General features: G+C 33.8%; 4 protein-coding genes across 5 annotated transcripts; 2 read left to right on the top strand and 2 right to left on the bottom strand.

Moving 5' to 3' along the window:
• The first annotated feature begins 235 nt into the window (after positions 1-235).
• LOC103576742 (leucine-rich repeat protein soc-2 homolog) lies at positions 236-3,772 on the top strand. Its single transcript, XM_008557106.3, has one exon. The coding sequence runs from the start codon at positions 817-819 to the stop codon at positions 2,647-2,649; it is 1,833 nt and encodes a 610-aa protein (XP_008555328.1). The 5' UTR covers positions 236-816; the 3' UTR covers positions 2,650-3,772.
• A 1,267-nt stretch (positions 3,773-5,039) lies between these two features.
• LOC103576822 (uncharacterized) lies at positions 5,040-5,937 on the bottom strand. Its single transcript, XM_008557215.2, has 2 exons — positions 5,729-5,937; positions 5,040-5,534 (listed from the first exon to the last, which is right to left on the bottom strand). The coding sequence occupies exons 1-2, from the start codon at positions 5,903-5,905 to the stop codon at positions 5,067-5,069; spliced, it is 645 nt and encodes a 214-aa protein (XP_008555437.1). The 5' UTR covers positions 5,906-5,937; the 3' UTR covers positions 5,040-5,066.
• A 100-nt stretch (positions 5,938-6,037) lies between these two features.
• LOC103576743 (zinc finger CCHC domain-containing protein 10) lies at positions 6,038-7,511 on the top strand. Of its 2 annotated transcripts, none has more exons than XM_008557108.2 (3): positions 6,038-6,174; positions 6,831-6,980; positions 7,055-7,451. In XM_008557108.2, exons 1-3 carry the CDS (start codon positions 6,140-6,142, stop codon positions 7,344-7,346), a joined length of 477 nt encoding a protein of 158 aa, XP_008555330.1. In that variant the 5' UTR covers positions 6,038-6,139; the 3' UTR covers positions 7,347-7,451. The 2 variants fall into 2 exon arrangements, with proteins under 2 accessions (XP_008555330.1, XP_053597122.1); XM_053741147.1 differs by lacking the exon at positions 6,038-6,174 and adding an exon at positions 6,279-6,424 and having other exon boundaries at positions 7,055-7,511.
• A 35-nt stretch (positions 7,512-7,546) lies between these two features.
• LOC103576744 (DNA replication licensing factor Mcm2) lies at positions 7,547-10,791 on the bottom strand. The gene is made up of 3 exons (XM_008557109.2): positions 10,477-10,791; positions 10,052-10,394; positions 7,547-9,987 (listed from the first exon to the last, which is right to left on the bottom strand). Exons 1-3 carry the CDS (start codon positions 10,477-10,479, stop codon positions 7,679-7,681), a joined length of 2,655 nt encoding a protein of 884 aa, XP_008555331.1. The 5' UTR covers positions 10,480-10,791; the 3' UTR covers positions 7,547-7,678.
• Positions 10,792-10,882: the final 91 nt, after the last annotated feature.

Raw genomic sequence — 10,882 nt, 5'->3', positions numbered from 1 at the left:
GAATAAAAAAAATTATATATTTGAAACTCACTAAAAAAAATATGGGCCCTATTTAAGGTCGATAGGGCCACCGTTATTTTACCAAAGACCATCTTATGGCACATAATGTATGAATTGATAGACTTTCAAACTTGATTTACAATTCAAATAACAGATGGCGGTGATTCAAAATTCCCGGCGTGCGCTCTCTGTCATCAGCCGGACTGGATGATTTGGCATTTGGGTTAAAGTTTGCCTCGATGCCTTGGGAATCTCTGTTTGTAACAACTCTGTGTTGCTGTCAAGCTCTTAGTCCCTCAGTCACTCCATCTCGCTCTGTCTCTCGTAACAGTTTCCACGAACTGACGATACCCGACACACGAGAGGGAGTAATAATTTGTGATAGACAGAGAGAGAGAGGAGTAAAAAATTTATTTAACCAGCCAGTAACTGGTGAGTTTGCGAGAGTGAGCGAGAGATAAAAATATTTAAAGAGAGTAAGAGTATTGTACGAGGTAGCGCAGAACGAAAACGCCACACAAATAATGTTCGGGTCGCGTTTGCGCCGCGAGTGTTAAAATTACCAATAATGTCAATACTCATAAGGTATAATTTTTAAAAAAAATCTACGCGATGCCTTGAAATAGCCTTGACAATTGTGAACAGGTGACTAGTGAGTGCTGTGAGCTATTGGATTCACTCAGTGGTATACAAAATATTTATTTATAAATTATTTTAAATAATTTAGCAAAAGTAACAACAGAGTTGAAGAAAAAAAAACAAAAAAAAAACAGTGGAGGCGAGAAAGGTAGTGGTTGATTGTGTAGCTTTTGGATTATGAAAAAGTCGAATAAATATCGAACGGGTGTGGGTAACATTTCGTCAGTGTGCCTGTCCGAGGCTAAGTCGGACAGGGCCGAGCCTCAGGACAGTCTTGGTAACTTTTACATGAAGGAGCAAGACATACCCGAGTATCTAGAGGGCTGTGGTCTTACGACTTGCTCCGCCGGCAACGACATGCCCGAGGCAGTGGAGGATATTCCCAAGGAGCACCACAAGGAGAAAAAATTGTCAACCGCGTCGATAGCCAGTGGGGGTGATACCAAGAAAACAGTGACTGTCAAACACCCCGAGTCAAACAAACCTAAACCCACGGCTAAAAAATGTAAACCCATACAGGCGGACCTCGACGTCGCCAAGGAGTTCATACGGTGTCGGGACGAGTGTCTTACCAGGCTGGACCTCAGCAAGTCCAGCATTACCAATCTGCCGAGCTCCGTGAGAGATCTATCGCACTTGCAGGAGTTTTATCTCTACGGTAATAAACTCGTGACATTGCCGCCAGAAATAGGATGTCTGACTAGTCTGAGGATTCTGGCCTTGAATGAAAATTCTCTCACCAGCCTGCCAGACACCCTTGAGAATCTCAAGTCGCTTAAGGTCCTCGATCTGCGGCATAACAAACTCAGTGAGATACCTGATGTCGTTTACAAATTAACATCACTCACGACACTGTTTTTACGCTTCAACCGGGTCCGCTATGTCAGTGATAACATAAGAAACTTGACTAATTTAACGATGCTAAGTTTAAGGGAGAACAAAATAAAATCATTGCCTGCGGGCATCGGCAAGCTGGTGCATCTCATAACCTTCGACGTGTCTCACAACCACTTGGAGCACTTACCCGAGGAAATAGGCAACTGCGTCCAACTGTCGACCCTGGATCTCCAGCACAACGAGCTGCTGGACATACCCGAGAGCATCGGGAACTTGGTCGCTGTGACGAGATTGGGACTGAGATACAACCGTCTCTCGTGCATACCCAAGTCGCTGGCCAATTGCCGGCTGATGGATGAGTTCAGCGTCGAGGGGAACCAGGTCTCCCAGCTGCCAGACGGTCTACTTTCGAGTCTGTCTGAGCTGACTACTATAACTTTATCACGTAATTGTTTTTCAGCGTATCCCTCGGGAGGTCCGTCCCAGTTCACCAACGTCGATTCACTTAACATGGAACACAATCAAATAGACAAAATTCCTTATGGAATATTTTCACGTGCTAAAAATCTGACAAAGCTCAATATGAAGGAAAATCAGTTGACGTCATTGCCACTTGACATTGGAACATGGGTAAATATGGTAGAGCTTAATCTTGGTACAAATCAACTAACTAAAATTCCAGATGACATTCAGTGCCTGCAGAATCTTGAGATTCTCATTCTGTCCAACAATTTGTTGAAACGTATACCAGCAAGTATTGGTAATTTACGTAAATTACGTGTTCTGGACCTTGAGGAAAATAAAATTGAATGTTTGCCGAACGAAATTGGTTTTTTACGTGATCTTCAGAAGCTCATACTGCAGTCAAATCAAGTTACCTCGTTGCCACGTGCCATTGGACATCTTCTTAATTTGACTTATCTGAGTGTAGGGGAAAATAATTTAAATTATTTGCCTGAAGAAATCGGTACACTTGAGAATCTTGATTCGCTTTACGTAAATGACAACGCAAATCTTCATAATTTGCCATTTGAATTGGCGCTATGTACAAATCTCAGTATTATGTCTATTGAAAATTGTCCATTGTCGAAAATTCCAGCAGAAATAGTTGCCGGTGGTCCGTCCTTCGTTATTCAATTTTTAAAAATGCAAGGGCCGTACAGGTCAATGTAATAAATCGATGACTTCGAGGAACGCGAGACACGGACCTGCAGCAGCTGCATTGCCAGCAGATGTACGAGGATGTGCCATCATCTGTGGCTCCTTTTTGCCAGAAAACCTCAGGGCAGACAGAACAAGACTGTAGCTGGTGCGTCGAGCATGGATTTGTAGCAGCTTCCTCGAAGCCCATTTGTTTATCACTATCACAAACAATGATAATAATGGTCTTAGACTGTTGTTTGATAAATAACACAACAAACAATCTGCATTTACCTGCATCAAGTCCTCCATAAAATCTATAACAGTGGCTAATTAAATTATTTCTCTCCCATGGTGCCAAGTTGTCATGTTATTAATTGTGATCTGAAGAAATGTAAGATTTATAATAATGAATTTTATGTAATTACATATTATTATAAATATATAAATATATTAATTAATTCATCGAGCCATCAGCACCGTCCTGCGTATGACGCAGTCTAGTTTAAAACGCCACCGATCATTATCTCTGTCTCTTCAAAAGCTAATTGATTAATTACATTTACTAAAGATATAATCTCTCAGAGACTGTCAATCTCATAAATATTATTAATTGTCAATATCATTATCACTATATTTATCATTATTATTATTGTGAACTAATATTACGGTATAGAATGGAGTCATACTTTGTTCATAATTGTCTTTCAGTAAAATAATTTAAGGTATCAATTGTAGCTTTTAAAAAATACTGACGGATAAATTTTTTCACAGATTGAGTCTCATGAAAATTTTTAAATTTTTCGGAGTTGGTTCGGCGAGCAGACGAAAGGTTGTATCGTCCAGTCCCTCTGCTCTTGTTCTTCCGACAATGAAATTTTATATCATTTTGTTGTTTTTGTTCCTTCATTATTAAACTTTTTTGTTTGGACACTCAGTTTACCCTCCACTTGTCTCTTTTATTGTATCGGGTTCCATATTTTATTTTCTCTAGCTCCGTCACAATAATGCGGGAACGCAAATTATAAAATAATAATATAAATATATATATACATAAATAAATATATATAAATTGTACATTAGTACGCCATAATTACAATATAAATTAAAATATTTTAAAAAATTGTAACATGAAGAATGAAAAAAAATTAACACTAGCCGTTATATAAATATAAATATAATAATTATATATAATATATAAATATGAATATTAGCTTCAAGACGAAATATTTTGTTATACAGAATATAATTAAACGCAAGCCATTTTTCTATGTACCTGCATTTTAATGAATCGTTGACACGCTGATATGTAAAAAAAAAAAAAAAAAAAAAAAAATTGTTAATATTAAACGAGCCTTAACTTCTGAAGTTACACAATTATCTAAAATAAAATTAAACGAGATTAAATAAATTCAACTATTGAGAGAATAAAAATTAAAAATAATTGATAAAAAATTGTATATCTAAGTGTAATCTTTCCTCTATTTCTTGAACTTTTTCTTTATCTTCGTACAGCAAAACAATAAAAATATAAACATTTTTGTAATGTATATATTATACGTACTATCATGTGATTTCTAAACAGATGATTAGAGGAAAGAATAATTTTAGCTGTTGATAAAATAATAAATATTTAAATTGAATGAATTATTAAAAAATTGTGAATGATTTATTTTTATGCAAATGTTACAGTTGAGTAAAAAAATGAGCCCCGAGGCTTTGGTGCAGCATCTTTTTAATCACGTTTGATGTAATCTAAGATATTTTAAAATAACTACACGCACAACTATCATCTATATTGTCATAACATTTATTAATTAATTAATTAGTATCGTAACTATTATGGTTAAGAGATTTCATTTTTTATTCGAATATATTTTTTAAATATTGTAATGTTATTTTATCTAAATAATTGTTAATGTTTATTACATAAAGTCTTTCATTGTCGTATAGATTTACTGAGAATGTAAAACCTTTTTTTTTTATCATACATCATTTTAGTAATAATAATAATAATAATATTAATTAATAATATAATGAAGATAGGCAATTAAATTATATATATTTCAATTAAATTTTCACAATCGACTGTGCCATTTTGGTAGTTTTGTTTTCGACACCAAAAAACTAAATGGAAAAACAAAAAATAAACTAATTATTATTATTATTATGTAACAATTGTAATGATTGTTTGAACGACGAGGGAAATGAGTTGATTTATCTAAATTTATGATCCTGTTAAGTAGCCTGATTGGCATGATATTATGAGTATGATTTTAATAAAATTTAATGTTAATGTCCTTCAATGTATATTGAAAACAAAGATGATGAAAAATGAGATGAATATTACTGTATAAAATATTTCTAAATATACAAAATGTACTGTGTAATTCATTACATTTATTATCATTGCTCCTACTAGCCTCTAATACTATTATTTAATAAATTCACTAAGAAGACATTTCAAATTTTTTACAGATGGGAGTCTTTTTCTTCACTGAAAATTTTGAGGATTTAATATTCTGAGGGGTTTCAAATTTCATTTGAATTTTTGAATCTTCTTTTTCAATTTTTATAAAATCTTTTTTGCCTTCAATTTTTATTTCTCTAACAAAATCTTTTGAATCATTAAATTTTTTTGGGTCTATATTAATATTCCGGGTTAATTTTTCATGGATTCCTATCAATGATTTGTCGATGTCTATCATTATGTCATTGATCTCTGAAATAATTGTCTGTACGTCACTTTTTATTTTTGAAATTTTTTTCAAACGCATTGTATTGTTTTCTTCATAATTTATCATGGGCTCATCTAGAAACTTATTAATTAGTGACGCAAAATCATGCTCAGCCGCAAATTTCCATATTGATTCACATAAATCATTTTCCATTTTAAAAATACTGTTGTGAAGACTGTCCTATTAATTTAAAAAAATAATCACAATAATTAATCATTAAAATTTTTTTTTATCCTGATCCTGAAGTAGCAAAAGTTAAAGACTTTTTTTAATCTTTGCGTACATTTCCAACAAGGTTTATTTTTTAACAACACACTTTTTTTGCAAATAAAAAAAAATTTCTACTACATATTTTAAATATAATAAAGTATTACCAATTTTTTCTCCATATTTTTAAAATCTTCTTCTCTTCTCCTAAGATTAATTTCACTTTTACTGGCTAATTCTTTCATTAATTCCAACTTAACATTTTTTTCAGCAAATTCATTTAATAAACAATCCATCTTATCATTATCAACTTTCATATCTCGGTACTGTGAATTTAAATCCATTATTGATGATAATCACAATGCAGTAATGGCCATTAAATTTTATTGTTGCTAAATATATATATTTAAATTTAAAAAAAAAATTAAATTATATTTATACAACAGCAACGCCATCAGACATCAGTTGGAGAAAAAAGTTTTATTGTTTGTGTGTGTATGTAATACCGCCATAATAAATTGGCATTGTGTTTTTCAAAGCATCCAATAAAACCGGTATTCAAATATTAATTTTTTAAAATGAGCGCCAATGGATTGAAATTAATTAAAAAACCGTAAGTACTTTATTTACTTTTTTTTTTAATTAATTGTTATTTTTTTTCGGAGTTATTTAATTTTGAATTAGAGGTTATGCCGCGAGGGTTAGCGTCTGACGTATATATTTATTTATCAATATATAACATATTGTTAATTAGTATATTAATTATTATTTTATTTTACAATCTCTAAAATAATTGAGTCCTACTTTTTTGAATTTTTTAAATTATAAAAAATCGAATTTTATTTTTGGAGTAAAATTAAAACGTAAATAAAAAAATCAATAATTTACTTTGTTAAAAAATAATTTGTAAATTTTATTTTTCAAAAACTTAATGAGTAAAAAAAAATTTATCAAATTTGACAAAAAAAAATATTTAAAATATCGGACAGCTGATAATTTATTTGTTTTCGTAAACAGCTCACACGTTCTTAGAAAAATAACAGACAAATAAAAACTTACGGACTTTTTTTCAACAAATTAATGACAAAAAACAAAATTTGAAAAAATGCATATGGAGAAAATTTTAAAAACTATCGGTGCAATTTTTTCAAATATTTGTTTTTTAAAAAATCTAAAAGTTATTAGACGTCCGCTAACTTCAGCATCATATGCTTGAAAAAAATAATTATTGCTTATTTTAATTACTGAAAATTAATTTAACTATTCCAGAAATCCTTATCCTCAAGGTATGAGGTGTCAAAAATGTTTAGAAATGGGCCACTGGAGTTATGAATGCAAAGGAAAACGAAAATATCTCCATCGGTCTTCAAGGACAACGCAATTAAAAAAAGCTTTGAAACAGAAAGAAGAAAATAAATCGTATGTACTTTTATTTGTCTCAATGTAAAAACAAATTTATGAATTTTCGTTAATTTAAATTTATAATTTTATAGAGAAACAAAAAATTCAAAATCAAAAGATGAAAATGCGGTGGAAAAAATACCAGTGACGAAGAAGAAAAAAAGTAAGAAAGAGTCAAGCAGCTCAAGTAGTTCAGATTCTTCAAGCAGTGACAGCGATAGCAGTTCATCAGATTCCTCGTCGGACAGCGACTCCAGCAGCAGCAGTTCCAGCAGTAGCTCTAGCAGCAGTAGTAATAGTTCCAGTAGCAGTAGCAGCAGCAGCAGCAGTAGCTCTAGTAGCAATGACTCGAGTAGCAAAAAGAAGCGACGAAAAAAGAAATAAAATTAATTTTATTTATTTTAAATAATTAACAAGTTATTTTTTTAATTGACAATGAGTATTTTTACTATCACTCTATCAAGCTGTAAATATATTAAAAATAATTTTTTTATTCGACGATCTTTTTGATTATTTTTTTATACAGTTTATAAATGTTTTAAGTAATAAGATATGAGCACAATGGATCTATTGATAAATAAACAATACGTTTTATTGATATTTTATTAAAAGAGAGACTAAATGTTTGTATTTTCACAGTTGTCACATGTTTTAATATAAATAGTAAAAAAAAAAATTAATAATTAAAAAACTTCTTATCTTCTGAATACTTAAAATTAATTATTTTCATCAACAATTTCAGGCAACGTTTGGACGATAACTCTTCTCTTAGAATCATATACAAAATTATTCTTCTTAAAGATATCACTTTCGTAAAAAGGCACCAAGTTGTGAATGTCGATTTGTTTGGCTTTATCCAAAAGATCTTTCTCCGAAACTTCAATCGTTGTAACGCGGGATCCATGGAGCGCTTTCTGGAATGCCAGGGTATCGAGTGTAATTTGTCGTAAAATATAATAGAGTAGTTCGCTGTGGTCTTTTCTGTACATCAAATACTTCTGGAATGTATGACGCATGCTCTTCATAACCGAGTACTTTTGCGTATCAACGAAACTGTCCAGTGCCATTCTGATGGCAAGATTTATGTCATCTTCACGCACGTGATCCCGCAAGTGCATTTTGGCACTCGCTTCAGACATTCTTATTATGCTCTCTATATGTCTGACAGTGATAGGAAGACTTCCGGTGGCCAGACTCTCTTGTCTCAACTGGCTGTACAATTTAGCAACTTTGTCTTGATCAACATTCGTGAGTTTCGGATGAATATTTTGACGTGCATAGACGATATATTTTTTTAATAAGTCTTGAGGTATGGTGATGTCATTAGCTGCAGTATCATCAATTAGTTCTGGTTGTAACTCTCTGTCTTCATTCGTAGGATGATTTTTAATGTGAGAATTTACGACGAATTTGGCAAGATGTCGATCTTGCATCGGGTCTACTTCATCCTTTACAATGCAGAGTATATCAAAACGTGAGAGAATTGGTTCTGATAGATCAACATTCTCGGAGAAGGTCATACTTGCATCGTATCGCCCGCCAATAGGATTAGAAGCAGCGATAACTGAACACCTGGCGTGGAGAGACGTGACGATACCAGCTTTAGATATTGATATGCTCTGCTGTTCCATGGCCTCGTGAATAGACGTTCTGTCTTGATCATTCATTTTGTCAAACTCATCAATTAGACAGACTCCATGGTCAGCAAGTACTAAGGCACCAGCCTCGAGTGTCCACTCTCTTGTCACTGGAGACTTTGATACATAAGCAGTTAAACCGACAGCTGATGCTCCCTGTCCGGTGGTAAATACTGCACGAGGTGCTATTTTTTCAGTGTATTTTAAAAATTGTGATTTAGCAGTACCTGGATCACCACAGAGTAACACATTTATGTCACCACGTATTCTGTGTTTGTTACCGGGGTTCTTAGACTCACCGCCAAATATTGCAAGTGCCAATGCACGTTTTATAAATTCGTGACCGTAAATTGAAGGAGCGATACTTGCGACAATACGATCAGCGATACGATGATCTTTACTTAATTTTAAAATATCATTTACTTCTTCTTCCGTCAGTGAGTCGACGATATCCTTGGAATCTTTTATGACAACATGATTGGCTAAAAGTACCGTTGAAAAGACGGGGAATCCTTGCTCAGTGTTCAACGACCCGTCGTAACTGTTGGTATAGATACCAGTGAGATCAACTTCATCACCAGGTTTACAACGATCGCATAGATCAGACAACAATATACAATCTTTACTACGAGGAATACGACCAGCTGGTATTCTTCCTGGAGATTCTTGGATTGTTATCTTCTGATAATTGCGGTAAATAGTTTGTTCCATGTTGATGATAAATGGACCAACACTTTGACACTCGGGACAGGAACCAGGCTTCACTTCGGCATTTTGTGATTGCACAAAGGGCCCCAGTACGTAACCACACTTAGTACAGTCATATTTGACAACAGACAGCTGAGGTAAGACTCCAGTTGTCGCTGTTACAACACCAAGTGTTCGTACCAACTGGTTGAGATGAAGCTTCCTAAAGGTACGCAGCTCTTCAATAAGCGGCAGCTCGGATATTCTGACGTGGATTTCAGCTGTTACTCGTTCGTAACTTGGGAAAATAGTCAAGACTAGCTCTTTTGCCACTCCATCAAATATTTCAAGCATTTGAAATGGCGCCTCGGGAAGGAAATAAGCAAGAACGTGTTCCTTGCTAGCAAGTATAGGAAATTCAACGACGAAACTAGACTGATTGCTTTCGCACATATGTCTGATACGTTCTTTATACAAACAATGACCTTTGCCATCAGTGTACGTCCGTAAAAAGTTTTTAAAACGATTTGCTATTTCAGTTCTTGGACCCAACATCATCACCCACTCTTTTACTGAATGACCTCTTGTGTCTTCAAGATTCTCGATTGATTCTATCATCTCAGCATCCTCCATCTCTCCGGTAGCAGCTTTTTCAGCGCGTCTACGTTTTTGATTCTGTGTGTCATCTTCATCGCTGTCCTCTGTCAATAAATTAATTAAAGATAAATAACACATCTCTCAAGTTAAAAATTTGAATTGACGTACCGTACAAAAGATCTCTGTCATCCCGGTAAATACCAGCAGCTCGATCTCGTTTGCGCATCGCCGCTTCAGCAGCCGCTCGATCACTCTGGGATAATTCGGAGTACTCGTCATCATCCATCAGAGCGTGATCATAACGATCTAGTGCCGGCATCGGCCGATAATCAGCTTCCATGTCATCACCAAACAATTCCTCGCCGTCCCCTTCTTCCTCGTTGACGATGTCCTCCTGAGAGGGTTCATCTCCCAGGAGACCCTCGTCTTCGAAAGGCTCGTCCATCTCAGGTGCTGGTGATGTTGGAGCGTCTGCATGTCTTACACTTCTCGGTGGCGAACTTCGTTGACTCTATTGCAAAAATATGTCAATTAGAATAAAAAAAAAAAAAAAAAAAATTAACATTACAATTAATTTAAATTGAATTATTTACCATTTCGGAACTTGTTTAAATACTATTTATCTTAATTACAATTACTGTCTTTGTGCAAATATTTATCTTGCTGACAAATTTAATTTATAACGGTTAGGTCATGCACGTGTGTAAAATTGCGAGTTGTGGAGTTAAAAAAACGCTTGTAATTAAATATTTTATAAAAAAAATATTTTAAAAGTGTTGCTATTTAATAATTAATACTATTTTGAATTAAATTAATATTAAAAGATCATTAAAACGATACATGAAAAAATAAAAAAACGTAAACAAGCTTGTGACAAGACGCCAATATTTGGCGGGAATCGAGCGGACGGTAAAAATAAATTTGCCGCTGCATTGAAAATCGGTCACAATAATTTACTTTTGTAAACCGGCTTTTTTTAAATTAAAAATTACGAAAATA

Source organism: Microplitis demolitor, chromosome 8 (assembly GCF_026212275.2).
Source record: "Microplitis demolitor isolate Queensland-Clemson2020A chromosome 8, iyMicDemo2.1a, whole genome shotgun sequence".
NCBI classification, from domain to species: Eukaryota; Metazoa; Arthropoda; class Insecta; order Hymenoptera; family Braconidae; genus Microplitis; species Microplitis demolitor.
This window is presented reverse-complemented; position numbering and strand designations above follow the sequence as displayed.